Raw genomic sequence first — 23,815 nt, forward strand, 5'->3', positions numbered from 1 at the left:
CAAAATTCATGTTATCTATTCACCAGCTGATGAATGTTTAGGCTGTTTCCACTTTGGGGTGATTACAAATAAAACTGCTATGAACAGTCAGTCACACACAGGTCTTTGTGTGGACAAATGCATTCATTTCTACGAGTAGAACTGCTGAGTCATAAGGTACATGTATATTTAACTTTATAAGAAACTGCCAAGATGTTTTCCAAAGTGTCTGTACCAATTTGCAACCCCACAGGCAATATATAAGAGCTGTAGTTGCTTTATATTCTCATCAACACTTGGTATTATTATAGTCTTTTTAATTTTGCCCATTCTAATGGGTGTGTAGTGATATTTCTTTTGCATTTTCCTGATGACTAATAATTTTGAGCATCTTTTCATATGCTTATTGGGTATTTACGTGCCTTCTTTGGTGAAGTATCTTCAAATATTTTGCATACACTCCCTTTTAAAAAAAACCACGTTGTCTTATTGAGTTGTATGAGTTCTTTATATATTCTGGATACAAGTCTTTTATTAGATAAAAGTTTTAAGAATATTTTCTTCCAGTCTGTGGCTTTTCTTTTTGTTTTTTCAACAGAAGCTTTTAATTTTTATGAAATTTATCATTTGTTTTCTTTTACAGTTAGCGCTTTTTTTGTTTTTTCAACAGAAGCTTTTTTTTGTTTTTTCAACAGAAGCTTTTAATTTTTATGAAATTTATCATTTTTTTTCTTTTACAGTTAGCACTTAAGAAACCACTATCTTACACAAGGATACAAAGATTTTCCCCTAAGTTTTCTTCTACAATTTAGGTCTGCAACCCTTTTCAAATTAATCTTTGTGTATCATTGTGAAATAAGGAGTAAGGTTCATTTTTTTTTTTTTTTGCCTATGGCTAGCAAATTGTTTCAGCACCTGAAACAAGACTTTCCTTTTCCCACTGAAATCCTTAGGCACCTTAGTGGGAAATCAGTTGGCTCTATGTGTGTGAGTGTCCTGGACTTCTGTTCCATTTCTATTCATATGCCATTACCACACTGTCTTTATTACTGTATTTTATAATAATTCTTGACATCAACTTTCTTAATTTTCAAAATTGTTTGGCTATTCTATGTCCTCTACAATCCTGTACAAATGTTAGAAACACCATGCAAACTTCTACAAAGAAAGCCTGTAGATATTAATTGGGACTGTGTTGAATTTATAGATCAGTTTGGAGAGAACTCACATTTTAACAACCAAAGTCTTCATGAACACATTATATCTCTCCATTTATTTAGGTCTTCTTCAATTTCACCCAGCAAGATTTTGTAGTTTTCAATATACAGGTTTTACAAATGTTCTGTTAAATTTATCCCTAATTACTGTAAATATTTTTCTTCTTAATTTAAATTTCCAAATGCCTGTTGTTAGTATATAGATTTTTGTATATTGACTTTGTATCCTACATACTTGCTAAACTCAACTATTAATTCCAGCAACTTTTTTGTAGATTCCTTGGATTTGGATTCCTTGGATTTGGATTTTCTACATAGACAATCATGTCATCTACCAATTAAGACACTTTACTTTTTCCTTTCTAATCTATATGTCCTTTATTTATTTTTCTTGTCTTATTGCCTTGCTAGGCCCTTCAGTGCAATGCTGAATAAAAGTGGTAACAGTGGACATCCTTGTTCCTGATCTTAGGGAGAAAGTATTCAGTCTTTATGATGGTTTATTTGTAGATGCCTTTTAGCAGGCTGGGAAAGTTACCTCCTAATTCCTAGAAGAGTTGTTATCATAAACAGTTGTTGAATTTTGTCAAATCTAGTAATTTGTTAGTATTAACTGATAACTTCCACGATTATGGACAAAGAGAATCAGAGATGGAAGGGGAATTCAGGATCAGCTAGTTCAATCACCTAATTTACCTATGAAGAAACAGAGGTGCAGAGAGGTGAAATGACATGCTCAAAGTCACAGCTAGGAAAGAAACAGAACTAGATCTAAAGCTTAAACCTCTAGACGCCTAGACCTGCCTAGACCCTCTAGATGCCTTAAACTCTGGTAAAAATTAGCTAAAGCAACATCTAAAAGTTGAGATGGAATAAAACACAGAGATAAGAGCTTCTTTGCAGTTTCTGAGAAGGAGCAAAGGGCAATGATGGGCTTTAACTCAGGCTCTAGGTCTAGCTCAAGCGGTAATCTCTACTGCCAAATATCAGGGTGGGGAGGGTGGTCAAACAGCCAGAACTCATTAATCATTTGGTGCTAACACAGTTATTCTTTATGAAAATATAAGAAAATAGGGACTCCTTGAAGATTTTCAAAGACTACATCAATTTGGTAGCACTGCTTTATCAAGCTGATAAGCCTAGCTTTGAAATTTTGGTGAGTTTTTGAAAACTATTTGAATTATTTTTATTAAGGGGTTGTGGTTTTAAGTTAAACAAATCCCCAAAGAGTCTCAAGACAACAGGATAAAAGAAAGCAACCCTCATGGAAGAAAACCGACCTGGGAGGTGAGGGTGATGCTTGGCTGCGACTGTAGGAGGTTGGCTTGGCTTTGCTGAGGTAGTTGCGTTAAAAGATTTTGCGCTTGCAGGAGACCTGTAAAACACAAACATGTTATGTCAAACATTAAAGATTACCTTGAACAAATGGCAAAAGAAAAAATGAGAAAGTGAAGTGAAAATTTCCAACTGATCCCCAGATAGTCTTACTGGTCTTAAAACTCTTAATGTCTTATTTGCCTAAAATTCAGTCTTGTTAAATACAATTTGGGCAAGAAGATATGGAACAAACTAAAACTGGTAGATGTCTTTAGCGTAACCTCTCTGATTGGCAAGTTCTTTATTTTACCAAGGAATGGATGAAAGTGAAGAAGCATTCTAAATGGAAGCAGCTTGAAACTCCAAAAAAAAAAAAAAAAAAAAAAAAAACTCAACTTCTTAACCCAGAAGCCATTAGAAACAGCTAGTATATGCTGGGACAGAGAACCATCTAGTTCATTAAAGGTGCAGGCTATCCTATCCATTGAAAGTGGAATAGGTTATTTATACAACAAAAGATTTTGGAATGAATGATCAAGAAGAAAAAAGGCTAAAAAACAGAAATAATGAGGAATCAATAGAGATGCACTAATGTTCCTTGAGTTGAAGCCTTGATACTCTGATACTGTCTATACTGATTCCATTACAAACATGATTGAACTTTATACAGCAGTAACACAACAATATTCAGCACTAAAAGGCCTTGAAGATGTTTTTTATAATTCACAAAATTTGCACAGTTTCTAACATGACACCCTCTCCTTCTTAAACTTTAAAAGAAAACAAGTGATTGTTAGAAGCGTATACTTACAATGCTCAGCCCATTCTTTGAACACATTCCCATGAAAAACTATCAAAACATAAAAGCAATTTATCCAATGTATGTTCAGCATGTTGAAGGATTTAATTTAGAATTTTGGCCAAACCCATGGTCCTCCTTACTGATTAAACAGATGAAAGGCAGTGAAGGATGACCTTCAATAATTAGGTATGCATGACAAAAAAAATATTTTTCTCAACATGAATACTGAGCTTAAAGTTAAATAAAATTTAATAAAAACACTGTTCTAATGGACAGCTTCTGGGCCAAAATGACAGCAGTCAGCATGTATCTCACACAAGTGGACAGCCTTGGTGTACCGTACCACTAATAAGCTCTAAGGAGGCGCTCACCCTGCTGGCCCTGGGGCGTCTGTGAGATGATAAACTGCGCTGGTTGCAGGTTGGTGGTTGGATGTACCAACACAAACTGTTGCAGGTTGAGATTCTGCTGCTGAAGTTGTTGCAGTTGTTGCAGATCCTAAAAAATTAGGATTAAAACATGGATTGGAGGCTCTGAAATAAAAGCTTGCTTAATCTTAAGGTTCCCAGATGATGAATTCTGCCATCCAAATAAAGAAGAGTTAATATTTGACATTCTTATAAATTCCCAACAAGGATATGCTCTGGGTGCATTCACAAAGCATGTGAAGAAACCTGGAGCTGCTACAAGGACTTGTTATTTCTGTGGGCATATATTGTGTCGTGACTTATGCTGTATCTAATTTTCAATAGTTATTTAAAATTCCCTCAGAACAAATGCTTATGGTTGTGTTTTTAACATGTAGAGACCAATATGGGTTTTTCTCTCAAGTGAGAAAAGAATAGGTTGAGTTTTTAAGTGTTTGATTAGAGTTTTCTCTTGTTAAGCAAAAATTGAGAGTGCTACATCTGAACTTGCATCAATAAATTAAAAGATTTATAATGATTCATGAAATGTGGCACCAGCCTATCTAACTCAACTGAGAAATCAGTGTAAAAATTAAAAAAAAAAAATAGCTATCCATATAAAAATCTGATCTACAACATATTAAACTTGCTTATATTGGCCTAGTATTTTATAATTTTCAACATACTTTCATGTATATTATCTTATTAGAATAATGTCAACATAGAGTCTCACAGCTTAGGCACTAAAAACATTTATTTGGTGATGAAAAAAATGGCCAAAATAAAAACATGATCTTGATAAAGATTGTATATAACAGTCATAAAGATTAGCCTGACATCTACCTGTACACTTTTAGTTAATTGGGTCTTTTTTAATGTTTAGTCAAACTCTAGCTACAATTTAAGTCTATTTCTGAGCCTTCTCTGGGGGGATAAAGATAATTATCTGCACTAGACTCATAATAACTCTTCATACATTTCACTGATATGACTACTTATACTTTCTTCCTCTCCTTGAGATAAAGGATTTCATTTACCTTTTTTCCTCCTTGGTAGAACTGTCTATGCCTCTTAAATAAATTTTTATTATCTCTGGATACTTTGCCCTAGAATGCGAAAATTAAAGCCAAACAACACTCTAATGCAATTCTGCACAGAGCTAATCACTCTAGCAGAAAGATGACGTGCAGTTTCTCTCACACATGGGTGGCAACATTCACTGCAGAGCACATGAAAGAACCCATGCCTGCTGTAATTAGTTAATTAAAATAAATACAGTAATCCCCTGCTTCAGAAATATGCCAGCCAATTATTCAAGAATTGTCACTTAATATAAACAGTCAGTTATTCAAATAATCAGTTATGTGTTTATAATATCAACTCAAATAAGCAAACAAATGTATTATTTCTAGTTCAGTGGTAAAGAAGGCTACACCACTTACCTCACACTAACAATCAGAAAGTAAGCTTAATACCAAAGAAAACCTGCCATTTTATTCCTCCCTTCCTGCCCCAGCTATGAGAGTTACTCACTCACCTGTGCGATCTGGATGGGCTGAGACAGGGGGATCTGAGTCATGGGCGTGGCGGCGGAGGCTGAGATGGTGGCCCCAGCAGCACTGTGCTGTTGGCTGGCGGAATGCTGTTGCACTGCAGCAGCCAGCAGCTGTGCCTGTGCCTGTGCCTGCTGTAGTAATAACTGTTGCTGGGCTGGCGTCAAAGTCAGCTAAACAAAATCAGGACAAACAGTCGGAAAGGGTTGAAGGAGACTGGCCTCTAATGCCAGGCCACTGTTTTGAAGTAAGCAACTCAAGTGGTATTAAACCTTAGCTACCCAACTTCACATGGTTAGCATGAGGCTAAAATAAAATGTTCATTAGCCATCAAGCTACCAGGACTAGCAGACCATTTAAATTAAAATGGTGGTCCTCACTCTGGACTTAATCATTCAAGCTTGTCCAAGGCCCTAGGGTTCAGGCAAAAAAGTAATTAACTAGTAAGCAAGAAAAAAAAGAATCAATGCTGACAGGATATGAAAAGAAATTTACACCCAACAGAACAGCAAGTGATTAGTCAGATGAATGAGGAACAAGGATGCTGGATCTGACCAGGAAAGAACTGATAAGGCCCAGCTGCTTCCCATTAGCATGAATCCCTGCCATATTCCATCATTTCATTATGTCCTAAGATATGACTAAAGAATATGAGGTCCATTTGTTTCTTTTCCAAGTCCCTACAGCCTCCTCCCCAACAGCCTTTTCTGTTATTGAAAGCATTGGGTCTCTGCAACTTTACATCCTCTTTCCAACACATTATCTCTGTGAAACAGGTGGTGACAGCCGCTCTCTTTACATGCAAATGAATCCTAATACCCAAGTTTAATAGAAGCTCCAGCCATTCTGAACCTGGAATCCCAAGTGTCTCCAACTATTGTAAACACTAGTCACTCAAAACAAAACCCAAAGAAAACAGGAAATGTATTTGAAGATTTAAACTTGCTTTCATAGTGCAACTTATTTCAAACACACTTAAAGTGATAGTATGTTCTACCTTCTTTTTGGTGACATGTTCTGATCAAACCAAGAAGGAATATTCTGAAGCGCATGTACAGTCACTTAATGGCACAATCCTCTTTCAAAAAGGGTCTGATACAGTTTGTGCATTAGAGATATAAGAATCAAAATCAAATCATTCAAAAACCCAATACGCTTCGAGATACACATTTATAAATATTTTATATAACATGTAAACATATATTAATCTCTACTGATGGGATTTCATAAACAAGTTTGCAACAGTTCTTAAAAGAGCCTTCCACCACTGCCAAAACAAACTTAACTGAAATGAAGGAAATAAAAAATTTTGTGGGTTGACATGATGTGAATCGAATAACAAATAACTTACCACTCCTCTCGACCCCCCCAAAAAGATAACTTAATAGACAAATTGTCAACATTGGAAAAATATTTTTAATGATGTCTCAGAGCGAAGACAGCTCAAAAGTTAAAAGCTTAATATATTTGCACAGGCCAATTTACTATCGATAAAAACAGATGACATTTATTGAATGCTACTACATGCCAAGCACTGTTCTATGAGTTTTATGTATGTTATTACTCTTAATCTTTAAAACAATACTGTTAGATAAGTATTATTAACATCTTCATTTAACTGAAGGAAAACTGAGGCACAGAGAGATGAAGTAATTAGCCAATACAGTAAACTACAGAGCCAGGATATGAGATCAGAAGTTTCATTTTAGAACGCTATATGGTAACTTAAAATGTTTTTCTTTTGTAGGTACTAATCCATTACTCTGCAGTGATGTTATAACTCCAAACTGACAACTACAATTTCATCACTGTAACTGTCTCAACCATGGGATCGTGACGCCACTGCATGATGAAGCAACGGTTGAAACGTGAATTTTAAAAAGTCCTTAGTTTACCCGGAGCATATCTGCAATAGTAAGAAAAAATACCCTGAACACTCGCGACAAAGATAGTTCCTTTCTCAGAGCTGCTTACGGTGCAGGAAGTTCCTTTAAAGACATAACAGTGCCAGGCATAGCCGTGTTACTACGGTCTGCTACAGCCAACAGTTCTAATCAGATATTGACCAATGGCAGTTTTTTTTTTTTTTTGAAAGATTTTTTTGGATGTGGACCATTTTTTTAAAGTCTTTATTGAATTTGTTACAATGTTGCTTCTGTTTTATGTTTTGGTTTTTTGGCAGTGAGGCATGTGGGACCTTAGCTCCCTGACCAGGGATCAAATCCACACCCCCTGCACTGGAAGGCAAAGTCTCAACCACTGGACTGTCAGGGAAGTCCCCCAATGGCAGTTCTGACACAGAGAAAGTTTGTTACAAATTTCTCAGTGAAAACTTACCCCAGTTATCTGTCCTCCAGCCAGCATGAGCTGGGTCTGGGGAATGGCTGCCTGCACTGAAGGCTGCTGGGAAGGCTGGCTTGGCTGCTGTGAATCCCCCGATTCTTCATTAGATTTAGACTAAGGTGGGGGGGGGAATAAAAGATTTAAAATAGTTGATTTTAAAAAAATGTACTCACAATTCCATGTTTTAAGAATTATTTACAATACAGACTTATCTAATCATGAGTTTTCTGATTTCACTCTTTTCCTTTCTTCTAAACCTTTGTATTTTCCTAATTTTACGTATTAAGTTTTCAGACTTTTTGTTCCAATATCAGCAAAGCTGCAATTATAATTTTTAAGAAGAAAAAATAATTTGGTCCTCCATGAGTCAAGAGAATTTTTCACAAACCCAAATCCTCAACTCTGGAAGTAAGGAGTAAGTGAAGAATACAATTTCAACCTATGTTTACATTAGACAGACCCTCCATTCCAACATTTTGACATGTCTTTGGTGGTCAGTCTAAAACTTCCTTATATACCATCTTATAAATTGATTACTTGACCCACAGAACTTTTCGTCTAATATTTTGAAGAACTATAAATTTAGCATCCCCCATCAAGTAACACACAAACTTAAGAGAGAAAATGCTGCAGTCAAGAGGGAAAGAGAACATACTCCTGGAAAGGGGCACTGAGAGAAAATTTTATGGTAATTAAAACTGGTTATGCAGAGCATGAAAATTCTGCATAGATTTGCATATTTCCCACCACCTGTTTTGGGGACTGCAGCAAGGCTAATTAACATAAAGGCTCTGATTAATTCTGCCAGTCATTGAGAGATAATTACAGTGCAAGACTGTAAACATTCCGCACTGGAGATTCAGCCTGTTTGCCAACATCTCTCTAAGGGATGAAAGTTTACCATGGAAACCAAGGCAATTTTCCGCCTCCTCTCTCTCAGAAAGGAAGGTCACATTATCTCCTTTTCTTTTCTCTTCTTGTCTCCATGTGTTACTAGGTCCATACTCTACTCGGTTTCATGGAATGCTCAACCCAAGGTCTTTAGTCATTAGCAACACTGAAATCAACCTTCCAGAATACTGTTTTTTCCTCTTGACTGTTAGTTACCTAAGCACTATAATGAAAGGAAGCAGCAGGTTGATTGAAATATTATGGAGTCATGCATAATACTTGAACTTTGCACGTTTTACCATATGGTTCATAGAAACAAAGCACCCAGATTTAAGTGTTGTCTTCAAAATTTTGACTGTATGAAGCCCATTAATGTTTATAAATATGTTTAATTGCAATCCTCAAACTCACAACATTTTAGAGCAGAGAGGACCTCTGGCGATCTTCTAAATTTCCCCACTTAAATACATGCAGTTGCCCCTTGGCATCCACAGAGGATTAGTCCCAGGACCCCCCATGGACACCAAAATCTGTGGATGCTAAAGTCCCTCACAGTCAGCCAGCCCTCTGTACCAGCAGATGTGGAACCTGGGGATAGGGAGTGCCAACTGTATAAGAAAAAAATGCGCCCCAGGAGGTTAAGTGACTTGCCAAAGTTCAAACAGCTAGTTAGTGGCAGAATGAGAATTCAAACCTAGGACCTCTGTCTTTCATTCCAGTGCTCTTTCCTATACTATAGTGTTTTCCTAAGATATGAAAAATGATAAATAAAAATACATTTGGAAACAAAAGGACATTTAAGGTATTCTTTTGCTTTGTGTTTAGGCATGTGTTATGGCTGTACAACTGAGAAACATTTTTACCGAACTTACATATAAAACTTTAAAAGTAGACTTTTCTTGTTCACCTTTGGACATTCACAGTGGAATAATATAAAATGGATTTTCATTAATGGCAACTATTATCATTATTTAAATCTTTATGAGATTCAGTAAGAAAAAAAGTAATAATTCTATGTATTTTCATTATAAAATTATTGTATACTCATTACAGAAAATTAGAAAAATATGGTAAAAATGAATAGAAAAATTGATCCATAATCCCATTTCCCAGCTTACCTGTACATTTAAAGACTGAGCAGCAGCCTGTAAACTTGTTCCAGCGAGCTGGACCTATTAAGTAAAGAAATCGGGGAAGTTCTAGTCTAATACTGTTGACATCCATCATTAGAGGTGGTCATCAACAAGCCTCTACAATTGTACGTTTTACTGAGTTAGAACCAAGCGTTATTTACAGTGTATTCCTTCCCAAAGTATATAACCTGATCTAACTGTGATGAAACATCAGACAAATCCAAATTGAGCAACATTGTACAAAATAACTGGATTGTTATATAAACTAGGATAGAATAAATGGAAACCAACCCTAGAATGGCAGCAGTGGGAATTAGAAGTAGGAAACATGAACAGTATTTCAAGGTGCTACATAGGATCGTGGCAACTGACTGGATATAGATGAAGAAAAAAAAAGTCATGTATTATTCCAGGTTCAAATTTGGAAGACTCAGAAAATGGTAGTGTCATTAACATGAAGATAAGAATTCCATTTTGGATTTATCACACAGCATCAAGATTTCCTGAACTTAAATATAAGTGTTGGTATGGAGATCAGTATAGAGTTCAGAGCTAACTAAAATTAACTGAGTGCGGTGTCCTTTATTTAAACTGAAAGTCCTGTGAGTTGAAATAAGAACCCTCCCCCCAAATAAAAAACAAAAAAGAGAGAAAAAAGAGAAAAAAGCACCTAAAACAGAACAAAATCCAGAGGTTTCTGGAGAACACACTTTAGACATAGTGTAACCAAGGGAGAACTATATGAAAAGATAGTATGTTTAAGATCAAAGGCTAAGAAGTCAGTCAAAGAGCCAGGGGAAAGAGTTTCAGGTACAAAGATTTAAAGGAGATAAAGTTTCTTTGTAATTTTATTTAAATCATGATGTTTCTGGGTAAAAGTCTGTTGAGGAACAAGATATTTACAAGTCTTAAAGTATCTCCTCATTATTTACTAATTATGAGGAAGAAAGTTACCTTTACAGTAGACAAATCTGAGACTCTACCTTAATCAAATGATCAAATTCAGTATCACAATAATGGGACAAGTTGACATATATATAAACACACAAAATGTATGTGTACAAACACACACAGATTAAGAATATATGGTAATAAAGTAACAATTAGTGATGCCAGATGAAGAGCTTTTGGTTGAAAATTGTTCTACGGTTATAACTTTTCGATAGATTTGAAAGTTTTCAAAATAGAAAGTTGAAAATAAAAAGTGAGAGCATCCCTTTACAACTCCATTTAGCTAGCTCCCAACAACCTTTAAAACTTGGCTCAAAAATCATCCTCTCTACGATAATGTCTTAGACTACACAGGATGAGTTAATCATTTCTTCCTCTGTATTCCCATATATTTTACCATTCATTCATTAATTTGTTCAACAAATGGTTATTGAATATCTACTATTTTATGTCCATATGTGCTTTTCATTGAACCTCTACCACTAATACCATCAGGCACTATCATCACTAAAGTCACTACCACCAACACTGCTGACCAACACAATTTGAACACTAAATTGGTTCTAGGGTTTATCTGAGGTAAAGATCACCAAGTTACACAAAGTATTGCTCTAATAAGTCATAAATAAATTTATCATAAATAAATCTTGATTTATGTTAATATAAATCAAGGGGTTGAGACACTCTGATAATCTATCTCCCAAATGTTTTCATTGTTTTATTTACTTTCCATTTTCAACCAGTTCCCACATCCCAAAACTCTTGGGGAGTCAATGTTTGTTTTTATATTCTCTTTCCCTATACCTTAAAGCTAAAATGTGGATGAACAGAATCCACAGCCTGTTTTAGACTTGGGAGAAATTCATGTAACATAAGGGTAATAAAGTTGAACCCCAAACCAGGGGGTTCACAGTCAAGCAAAGGCTCTGAGTAGCCCAAATCAAAATGGTTTGAAACTGTTTTAAAGAAGGGCTATGAGCTGTGAGCTCAGGGCCTTACATAGCAGGTCTCAGGCAATGGGAGCTACATCATTTTGGATGACTTTGTCATTTACTACCTTCAGTCAGCCACCACAGACCACACTCACAAAAACAGTAACCCAGTTGTCATAAATATATTCTGTTTGTAACAAGGAACTCTTTTGTTCACACAGCTGTGGGGTCAATAGCTATATAGTCAACTAATCTATAGGATTCCATACTAACCATTCAGAATGACATGATTAGATGCTGATAGCACCAGGCTTTAATCAACTTAAACAGTCCCACATTCTGAAATCGCTTCCCCAGGCCCTAGCATTCCATGCCTCCGCTTTTTACTCTCACATATGGTTGAGCAGAACATTCTACCTGATGGAGATGTCCAAGGAAAGCCTGGGCCTGGGCTGTTGAGATTGCTCCTCCAACAGGCACAGGCTGCTTCTGAAAGTCCAGACCATTGGTTTGTGTGCCTAGAAAGCAAGCAAAATAATATAACTATTAAAAATACAAAAACTGAAATAAGCACCAGACTTTTCTTAAAGAGGTGCATTTATCAAGCACCTATTTTGTATAAGCATTTTTCTAAGTACCTCCAAGGAGGAAAAGAGATTCAAAAGAACAAGGAAATACAGTAAAATGATTTTTCTTCTAAAGGTAGTACTGTAGGACAAGTACATGAACACAGATAAAGCTTAAGAAACAGAAACAAAATTATAAATAATGAATTACAATCATAAGATTGTGTTAGTTCAGAAGGGAAAGCAGTGACTGGAGAGCAAGTGGGGTCAGAACAAGCATGAAACCTAAGGTGGCTTGAAGAAGAGATTATCATTATTATACTGTCGTGAAGACTGGTAGAGACAGAGTTCTAAGGGGGGTACCAAGGCTCTCTTCTAGTCTCTCCCTTCTCAGTACTTGGCTTGGACAGAAGAAATTCACAGGTGACTTTGCCAAGACCGAGATGAATTTACTCTTAACTTAAAATGCCTTAATAAATGACAATCTGACAGTAAAAGCAATCATTTACAAGATAAACAAAATGGTTTTACTAATTTCTTCAATCCCAAAGTATAGATTGTGGCGTGCATCTAATTAGCAAGGGCTCTGCTATCATTATAATTTTCTAAATGTTATGCCAGTGCCTTTAACCACACATGCTGCAATCTAATGTTAGAATAGGACTAATCTATGGAAAGACATACCACCCTAATACCCAGAAATATTTTCTAAGTGATATAATACATTGTTTTAAAATTACTATATCCAGCTCTTACTTAGAAATAACCAGAATACTTTGTACTGAATAAAATATAACAGACTATGGAAACCTGCAAGAATCATTGAGTCATGTGAACATGGTACTGAGCTTCCATTTCCTACCACTGGAACACCTCATCTTCTCATCCTCACCCCTGTGTGTACACATAGAGCAGACCAGTTAAAAGAGTACAAGTTAGAAACCTCAGGCAGTATTTCTAAAAGGGTGCTAACTGCTGCCATTATATATCCTAGCTAACTGCTAGCAAATGTATCACTTTAATAGAATAATTAGGTAGATCACATGACTCACAGAGCTATTTAAGGTTTCTTTGAGATAATTATTAAAAAAGTGTACATATATTTCACCTCCTTGAAAAATCCCATAGTGATTGTTCTCTTATGGTTTTTCCTAAAATTTCTCATAGATAGGAAATACAGAACTACTTAGACACATACAACTAATGGAATTAAAAGAGTACATGCTTGTGTCAAGTAGTGAGAAACTAGTATGAAATAAAATTTAAGGTAACTAGGGTCACTTCGATAAGCCACATAGAGAAGTTTCACTATTCTAAAGTTGCACATTTTGTCATTAGCTGCTGTCTCTATCTTGATGCAAGAAATCATTACTTAAACATCAGGATTTTAAGATTGTGCATCATTAGAGAAACATGCTCAAGATATATTAAATAAATCAACAACGCTAAAAGAAGATTTTGAAAAACAGAGACAAGCACTTAGAGATTAACATATCACCAAATGAAGATGTCTTCCAGAACCAAATATTTCACTCTCATGGAGACCATAAAAATTCCACACACTGGTTCCATTTTCAAGTTCTCATAAAAATGATAACAAGCTTCTTGTAAATCACAAAGAACTATATAATGCAAGACTGTCTCATTTCTGGTATCCCTGCTACATAGCCTACTCCAGTGTCCTACAGGTAACACTATTTAAGTGCCCTGGCTCAGCCTCTTGGGGTTGGGGAGGGGTGGCATAAAGGTATGGTATCCAAAGCATGGTTTGGTGAAAAAAGTACTTAGACAACAACTGAGATAAGCAGAGGTCTAAGGCAGGTATTTTTAAAAAAACTAAGGTGCTGAGGCTCCACTGGGAGGTGAGAGGTAGAAGAAAGTAGACATTACATAAAAATCATTCTTGTAGAACATAACGACATAATCTGGGCTAAAGAAAGGAGAGGGGAACAGATACACACACACATGCACCCTAATCAGACTTGAGTATGAAGACAGTATGGAGAGACAGGGATGCTGGGAGCCAAAACCAAATGCGAGCCTGAGAAAACAGCAACATCCAAAGGAGCAACCAGGGAAATTAAAAGGTTGGGGGAGAGGGTGAATTACATAAGAAGTTTAACATAAGATATAGTATAGAGTTTGAGAAACCCTAATAAAACATCTAAGAAAGGTGCTCCAGAGGAATTTAGAAATGACAGAGGCCAGAGCTGAAGAGTTTATAAGGTTGTCTCTAGAACAGTATTACTGAGGTAAACTTCACAGATCTTGTATACAACACCTCCTTGGTGAAGAAACAGAGATTAAGGGATATTAAATCAATTGCTCAAGATGTCATAGCTAGTTAGTGGAAGAGGTAAGACAAGGAATGGGTCCCTGATTGTACCTAAATTCACTCACAGATAAGTGGTAGTTGATATTAGGAAAGTAAAAATGTCTATTAATTAAGAATGGATATATGTATAGATCTTCCTTAACTAACGATGGGGTTACATTCTGATAAACCCTTCCTAAATTGAAAATATCATGAGTCAAAAATGCATTTAACACACCTAATCTACAGAACATCATAGGTTAGCCTGACCCACCTTAAATGTGCTCAGAACACTTAATGTTGACTATCTCATGTAACTTACTGAATAATGTACTGAAAGTGAAAAACGAATGGCTGCATAGGTGCAGCATGGTTGTAAGTATATTGGCTGTTTCCCCTCCTGATCATGTGGCTGACTGGGAGCTGTGGCTGCTGCTGCCGCCCAGCATCTAGCCCAGGAAAAGATCAAAATTCAAGATTCGAAGTATGGTTTCTACTGAGTGCATATGGTTTTTGCACCATCATAAAGTTGAAAAATCCTAAGTTCGAATCATGGTAGACTGGAGACCACATATAGAGAAAAGAAGGTTGAAGATAAGAGGGCACCTACATTGGTGATGTAAAGACAAAGAGTCAGAGGAAGCAGTTAGAAAAGTAGGAAACAACCCCCTCAAGACCAGTGTGCCTCAGGAGCCAGAGAAGACAGAGTTGCAAGGACAGGGTAGTTTAGTACTATGATCAAATGGTAAAAGATAAGGATTAAGTACTGAGAAAAAAGAAAGAAATTAATCTAAAGAGAACAGAAGAAAGGCATTAATAAAGGTAAGACTAAAAATTAATGAAATAGGGGGAAAAACACATAACAGAAACATCACTTCGGTTCTTTCAAAAGAATCATATAACTTACAAACATCTGGTAAGTTAAAATAAAATAAAAGAGAAGGAGCAAATAATTTAAGGATAACAGAAAGGGCACAATCAAAAAATGTCACAGAAACCAAAAAAGATATTGTGAACCAATAAAATTAAAACTTAGAAACAGATAACTCTCTAGAAACTATAACTTATCAAGATTGACTCAAGAAGGAAAAAAAAAAAAAAAGCCAAAGAGTCCCACAGCATTTGAAGAAACTGAATTAGTAGATAAAAATCACCCCAAAAAGAAAATGAAAAGCCCAGACAATTTTACTCTGCTTGCTTCCAAAAATCCAAGGAAAAAATAATTCCAATCCTATATACCTTTTCCAGAATGGGGTTAAAAAAAAGGAAACACTTCCAAACAATTTATGAGGCCAGCATAACCTTGATACCAAAACCTGACAAAGATAAGTATGAAAAAGAAAAAAGAAAAAGCGAAAAACAAGCCAGCTGTACTCATTAAATATATGGAAATATCCTAAATAATAATAACAAAAATAATCTAGTAAGAGAAAATATTGTGACTAAGATGCATTTATTCCAAGAATGCAAGATTGGTTTGGGGTTAAAAGAAATTCACATAATATGATTACCTACATTCACTGAAGGGGGAAAATCATACAATCATCTCAAAGGATGCAGAAAAATGCTTACATAAAATTCAATATCCACTTATGATAAAAATTCTAGGTGTAGGAACAGAAAGAGGCTTCTCTAACTTGACAAAGAGAACATTAAACGCACTCCCTTTAAGATTAAGAACAAGATAAGGGTGTTAGCTATTGGAAGGCTTAGCCAGCAAAATAAGGCAAGAAAACAGGTAAGTTGGGAAAAAGAAATAAAACTTTCTTCTTAGATAATCTGATTATGAATATAGAATATCCTAAGGAATATAACAATTTATTATCAGAATAAGACAGTTTAATAAGGTTGCAACACACAAAATCTATTTAAAAATTGCCTTTGTGGGCTTCCCTGGTGGCGCAGTGGTTGAGAGTCTGCCTGCCGATGCAGGGGACACGGGTTCGTGCCCCGGTCAGGGAAGATCCCACATGCCGCGGAGCGGCTGGTCCTGTGAGCCATGGCCGCTGAGCCTGCGTGTCCGGAGCCTGTGCTCCACAACGGGAGAGGCCACAACAGTGAGAGACCCATGTACCGAAAAAAAAAAAAAAAAAAAAAAAAAATTGCCTTTGTTATACACCAAATGAAAAAAATTTAAACAATTTTATTTATAGCACTTAGAAAATATAAAGTCCTGGGAATAAATCTCTCAAACTACAGCAAGTCCTATAAGCAGAAAATTATAAAACTTTATTTTAAAATAATAAAGAAGAGATAAATAAAGGCTCACTTATTGAAAGACAACATTGTAAAGAAATCAGTTCTTCCCAGATTCATCTATGGATTCAAAGCAATTTCATATCAAAATCTCAACAAGTTATTTTCTTTCTTCTTTTCTTTCATTCTCTTTCTCGGGGCGACGTGTGTATAATTGACAGGCTGAATCTAAAATTTAAATAGAAAGGCAAAGAGCCAACATGTTCTATAAAACAAAAAGTAGAGGGACTTGCACTATCAAGATAACAAGACGCATCACAAGGCTATAATAATTAGAAGAGTGTGATATCAGTGCAGGGATAAACAAACAGATCAGAAAAGAGAGTCTGGAAACAAAGCACATATCTTTGGACACTTGAAACGTGACAGAGGTGGTACTGCAACTCAGTGAGGAAAGGATGCAGTTTTCAATAAATGGATAACTAGGTATCAGTTTGGGGAAAAAATGAAATTATTATAGATCAATGCATACCATACCAAAAATAAATAAATAAATAAAAATTAAAAGAAAAAGGACATTTCAGGAGGATTAAAACCTAAGTGTGAAGTGCAAAACTATTACATTTTTAGAAGACAATGTAAGAGACTGTCATTATAACCTTGTTAAAGGGGAGGATTTCTTTACATGACCGCAAACTTGAAAAGACATAAATTTAACTACTTACAAGCTTTGTTCATTAAAGGACTATGTAAAATTAATGAAAAAGAGAAAATATTTGCAATACATACAAACAACAAAGGTTTAGTATCAGAACAAAGAACTCCTATGAATCAATTAAAAAGAAACCCAATAGAAAAATAAAACAGGAAAAAGAAATGAATAAGAATTTCACGAAAGAAGAAACATAAATGGCCCACAAACGCAAGAAAGGCTATTCAACATCCTTGGAAACTAGGGAAATACAATAAAATCCCAATGAGATAGCATTTTACACCCACTAGATTGGCTAAAACTACAAAGTTGGTTAATAGCAAGTTTTGGCGAGACTGTGAAATTCTCGTCTGTTGTTGGTACCAGTATAAATCAGTACTAACGCTTTGGAAAACTGGTTGTGGCTGGCAGTACTGAATAACGCTGGAAAAAGTTCGGCAACTACACTATTAAGTAAATACTCTAGAGACTTTTTCACACATATGCATCAAGAGATAAGTACAAAATTATTTATAGCAGTAATGTTTATAACAGCAAAAGTCTAAAAACAATGAAAATGTCCATCAGTAATAGAATGGATAGAAAAACTGTGATACATTCATATAATGGGATTATATATCCAGTGAAAATGAATTCTAGATATACGTACCAACTTGGATGAATCCCCAAAACATCATGTTGAACAAAAGAAACCAGTCATAGAATATATATAGTATGATTCAACTTACAAAATGGAAACAGGTAAATCTAAGTAATATATTATTTGAGGATAATAAATACATAGATGAAAAAAATGGAAAGAAAAGCAATGTGATCATTAACACTAAATTCAGGATGATGGTAACCTCTGTGGTAGAAGCATATGATCAGAGTGGACCTACAGTGGCCTTCTGGGACATGGTAACTGTTTTGTGGCCAGAGTGGTAGACACATAAGTGCTTAAACCATATGTCCATGTTTACATACAGGTTTTTACAATTACTGCTTTTATATTAAAACAGTAAAAGAAAAACATCAACAATGACCAAAGAGTTGCAAAAAGTTTTGGGGTCACATCCAGATAGCAAGAAGCAAAGAAAAAAGCAGATGGTAATGAAGTCAAGGTGCTAAGTTGGGCTCATTTATTCCAGTAAGTCTAGCAGTGGTGGGAGCGAGAGAGGATGGTAGTTCAAAGGGGTAGACAGGGTGGAAGGAAAGGTTTATAGACAGATGAAACCTGAGTCTATTGAAAGATTGAGAGGAAAGATTCTATAGGAAGAGATACACTGAAGATGTTAAGAACAAAAAGGGGCAGGAACCTGAAGGATATGAGAAGAGACCGAATTAAGAGGGAAATGTAGAGGATTATAATAATGGAGAAGAAGAAGATGGATATTTCTTTCTTTCGTTTTTTTTTTTTTTGGCCACACCACGTGGCTTGTGGGATCTTAGTTCCTCAACCAGGGATTGAACCCGGGCCCCCGGCAGTGGAAGCGTGGGGTCCTAACCACTGTAAAGCCAGGGAATTCCTGATATTTCTTTCTTAGACGCAAAAGAAAAGGAGGAGGTGGTGAAAACAGAAAAAATGTAAAGTGATGAGGAGGAAGGTGGTGGGGCTAAATCAGATAGCTAAACTTTCTAAGTAATCAAAAGGTAGTCATTTTCAGAAAACAAAAACAGCAAAACAGAAATAAGATAGGGAAGTTCTGGACAAGAGAAAAGATTTGGGAATATGTAATGAGGAATGTGACAGAGAATCATTAGAAGTGAATCCAAGGACACCAGTTACAGTGAAGGCCCAGCTGAGAGATAGGTGAAATTTACATGGAGTTTAAGAATTGGCAAGTCCTCATCTCCCAGGAAGTTCTGTTTCTTTCTTGGTAGTCAGCAGTCAAGGATGAAATATGCAAAGGTTTCCTCTCTTGACAAATAGTTCTTACTTCCCAGATTTGCAGAGGTTTCAGGCTTTTCAACTCCTTTCAGTGCTCAGATCATATGCTACCTTTCTTTATGTTTCCCACCTCTCAAAACACAAAAGGAATAATCTATAACTTCTATTTACTACTGCAACACATTTGATACTTCTTCAACATTTTGTAGGAAGGAGGAAAGAGATAAAACTAAGCTACAAAACACACAAACATACCATGCTAAGGGAAAGAAATCAGACTCAAAGGGTACATCTGTATGATTTCATTTATACAACATTTTAGAAAAGGCAAAACTGAAAGGGACCATCAAAAGGAATGAATAAACCTCCCTGCTTTACAAATTAGAAAAATAAAAAATATACAAAATCACTTCTACTGAAATAACTGAGCTGGACAGTAATTGGGCCCAGATTGAAACACAGACCTCCTTGCCTCTCTTCCCGTTGCTCGTTCTACTACACCATTGTATGACCAAGGAGTCCAACTCAACCCTGACTGGTGAAGATTATTAACTAAGTGACTAACCAGTAATTGCATCAAGGTCAGGCTCATAAAGAGATAGGAGATGATGAGGTGTAAGAATTTTGAACCTTTGGTTTCCACCTCACAGCTTGTTACTCCAGCTATTTAACTTTACAATAAAAAAATTTTTTAATGTACCAAATCAAACTTTACAGTTCATGAGAAATAATACTATATTGAATAAAGACAACTTTTGGAAAAATATGTCTCCAAAACACATCAAACACATCAAATGTTAACAGATACATGAACCTGTATTTTTCAAATTCGCTATCATGAGTATTACAATTAGTGACAACAAATTTTTGTTCAATTTCACTTTTCCTAAAATAAGCTTCCTTTCAATTTATCCTTCAGTGTTGTCTCCAAAGCAGTCAGTCTCTAATGTGATCTGTCTTTTAAAAAAGACTGACTTCTTAAAACTGTAACTGTTTGCAGATGACATGATGCTATACATAGAGAATCCTAAAAATGCCACCAGAAAACTACTAGAGCTAATCAATGAATTTGGTAAAGTTGCAGGAAACAAAATAAATGCACAGAAATCTCCTGCATTCCTATACACTAATGATGAAAAATCTGAAGGAGAAATTATGGAAACACTCCCATTTACCATTGCAACAAAAAATAAAATACCTAGGAATAAGCCTACCTAGGGAGACAAAAGACCTGTATGCAGAAAACTATAAGACACTGATGAAAGAAATTAAAGATGATACCAACAGATGGAGAGATATACCATGGTCTTGGATTGGAAGAATCAATATTGTGAAAATGACTATACTACCCAAAGCAATTTTACAGATTCAATGCAATCCCTATCAAATTACCAATGGCATTTTTTACGGAACTAGATCATCTTAAAATTTGTATGGAGACACAAAAGACCCCGAATAGCCAAAGCAGTCTTGAGGGAAAAAAACGAAGCTGGAGGAATCAGACTCCCTGACTTCAGACTATACTACAAAGCTACAGTAATCAAGACAATATGGTACTGGCACAAAAACAGAAATACAGATCAATGGAACAGGATAGAAAGCCCAGAGATAAACCAACGCACCTATGGTCAACTAATCTATGACAAAGGAGGCAAAGATATATAATGGAGAAAAGACAGTCTCTTCAATAAGTGGTGCTGGGAAAACTGGACAGCTACATGTAAAAGAATGAAATCAGAACACTCCCTAACACCATACACAAAAATAAACTCAAAATGGATTCGAGACCTAAATATAAGACCGGACACTATAAAACTCTTAGAGGAAAACATAGGAAGAACACTCTTTGACATAAATCACAGCAAGATCTTTTTTGATCCACCTCCTAGAGTAATGGAAATAAAAACAAAAATAAACAAATGGGACCTAATGAAAGTTTAAAGCTTTTGCACAGCAAAGGAAACCGTAAACAAGACCATAAACAAGACGAAAAGACAACCCTCAGAATGAGAGAAAATATCTGCCAACGAATCTGCCAACAATGGACAAAGGATTAATCTCCAAAATATAAAAACTGCTCATGCAGCTCAATATTATAGAAACAAACAACCCAATCCAAAAATGGGCAGAAGACCTAAACAGACATTTCTCCAAAGAAGACATACAGATGGCCAAGAAGCACATGAAAAGCTGCTCAACATCACTAATTATTAGAGAAATGCAAATCAAAATTACAATGAGGTATCACCTCACACCAGTTAGAATGGGCATCATCAGAAAATCTACAAACAACAAATGCTGGAGAGGGTGTGGGGAAAAGGGAACCCTCTTGCACTGTTGGTGGGAATGTAAATTGATACAGCCGCTAGGGAGAACAGTATGGAGGTTCCTTAAAAAACTAAAAATAGAATTACCATATGATCCAGCAATCCCACTACTGGGCATATACCCAGAGGAAACCATAATTCAAAAAGACACATGCACCCCAATGTTCATTGCAGCACTATTTACAATAGCCAGGTCATGGAAGCAACCTAAATGCCCATCGACAGACGAGTGGATAAAGAAGTTGCGGTACATATATAAAATGGAACATTACTCAGCCATAAAAGGAATGAAATTGAGTCCTTTGTTGAGACGTGGATGGATCTAGAGACTGTCATACAGAGTGAAGTAAGTCAGAAAGAGAAAAACAAATATCGTATATGAACGCATGTATGTGGAACCTAGAAAAATGGTATAGATGAACCGGTTTGCAGGGCAGAAGTTGAGACACAGATGTAGAGAACAAATGTATGGACACCAAGGGGGGAAAACCACGGTGGGGTGGGAATGGTGGTGTGATGAATTGGGTGATTGGGATTGACGTGTATACACTGATGTGTATAAAACTGATGACTGATAAGAACCTGCAGTATAAAAAAACAAAGAACTAATACTAAACTTTCTTTGGGTTATTTGTATGGAAATATGTTAATATAAATGTTTCAGACATTACATGAAATTTCTAAAAAGCTTATATGTTCTGGTATAATGTTATAAGTCATAATTCTAGTAATTACTTTAAAATGTATATCTCAGAAATAGCTAAATTTCCTTGTCAATTGCATTATTATGAACTTTCATCAAATCTTTAACCGTGGTCATTTTTAAGTCTTTGTCATTTACAGACAGTTCTGGGTGTACTCTGATGCTTTTGCAAAAATGTTCCTATAAAAGGGTTTCATCTTCAAGGAATTCATGGAAAAGACTCTGACAGGTACAGGTTTCTGGTAACTGACTACACTGCTGAACTGAATGAATAAGCATTTTCAAAACTCTAATGGAAAACTGATGAACTCATAAAAGTGCTAACAAAAGATCAAGATGAAAAAAAATTACATGGGACTGAGTGAACTGATGAGGATGATTATAATTTTTGTGACTTTCTGTTTGAATAATAACAAAAAAAATCTCACAAGGACTCAGAGGCAAAAAATATACAATTCAGTTTTCACTGCAAAGTAAAGGAGCTGTTACAGTGGAGGATTACTGGACTGAATGTCAATATTATGACATAGTGTGAGTGTGTTTCGTGTTTGGTAATTGCAATCATTGTTGCTTTTGTTGTGGTCATCCATTTACAATGCTTGGTGTCAGTTTATTTATCTCTTGTAAAAATAAAATACAGTGTGTGTGTGTGTGTGAGTTGTGAAAAAAAATGGATGAATGAATGGTTAAAGAAGATGTGGTGTGTGTGTGTATATATGTGTGTGTGTATACACACACACACACACACACATATACCCACAAAAAAAATGGAATATGACTCAGCCATTAAAAAGAGGAAATCTTGCCATTTGTGACATGGATGGACCTTGAAGGTACTATGCTAAGTGAAATAAGTCAGACAGAGAAAGACAAATACTGTATGATTTCATTTGTATGTGGAATGTAAAAACCAACCAAACAAAATAAATAAATGAGCAAATAAAAATAAACACTTAAAAAAAAGACTGACTTCTGCTTTTCAAAATTCTATCCAGGAGTGCCTTTATTTTTTTTGGTAGAGGGAGGACAGTCTTCTCATTATCCTAAACCTGTTGTCATTTCTCCACGAATGAGAATGGATATCTATGCCTTATGAACACTTATTTTAAAATGTATAAATGAGGGATGAAATACAACATACTAGGGAAGGAAGGACAAAGACAGGAAGAGAGGAGGTGTCAGAGAGAAAACTAAGGTTATACCCTCACAATAGGATCAAAATGCAGACACTCTCCACCATCCTCTTTATCTCTGAAAGTCTAAGTTATTATTCAACATCCAGCCCAGAATCTACTTTCTTTAGGAGGACTTTAAGGGTCAACCTAACTATAATCCTTCCCATATTATAACTCCTATACAACTCAGTTTTTTTTTTTTAAACTGTTTACAGCTTTAATTTGCTTAGTGAACCACTCCTGGTTTACTAAGGGCTGGTTATCTAAAGATAATATGAAACTATCACAAACTATAAATTGAGTCCTTTTTTAAAATTGAAGTATAGTTGATTTACAATATCGTGTTAGTTTCAGGTGTACAGCATAATGATTCAGAGTTTTTGCAGATTATATTCCATTATAGGTTATTACACAAGGTATTAGGTAT

At 35.6% G+C, this 23,815-nt stretch overlaps 1 protein-coding gene across 8 annotated transcripts in view; it reads right to left on the minus strand.

Moving 5' to 3' along the window:
• Positions 1–23,815, minus strand: part of POU2F1 (POU class 2 homeobox 1) — a 186,589-nt gene that overhangs the window by 48,703 nt on the left and 114,071 nt on the right. For 7 of the 8 annotated variants that reach the window (XM_089911659.1, XM_089911650.1, XM_089911627.1 and 4 more), the window contains 6 exons: positions 11,943–12,043; positions 9,628–9,681; positions 7,613–7,732; positions 5,260–5,448; positions 3,687–3,813; positions 2,477–2,571 (listed from right to left, as the gene is read on the minus strand). In XM_089911659.1, the coding sequence (XP_089767785.1) occupies positions 2,477–2,571; positions 3,687–3,813; positions 5,260–5,448; positions 7,613–7,732; positions 9,628–9,681; positions 11,943–12,043 (686 nt within the window). The remainder of the gene's footprint in view (positions 1–2,476; positions 2,572–3,686; positions 3,814–5,259; positions 5,449–7,612; positions 7,733–9,627; positions 9,682–11,942; positions 12,044–23,815) is intronic. The other variant, XM_089911642.1, reaches the window with a different exon arrangement.

The sequence above is a fragment of the Delphinapterus leucas genome, chromosome 1 (assembly GCF_059928025.1).
Source record: "Delphinapterus leucas isolate spDelLeu-1000000601 "Yukka" chromosome 1, BTC_Dleu_Yukka2, whole genome shotgun sequence".
In the NCBI taxonomy this organism is placed as follows: Eukaryota; Metazoa; Chordata; class Mammalia; order Artiodactyla; family Monodontidae; genus Delphinapterus; species Delphinapterus leucas.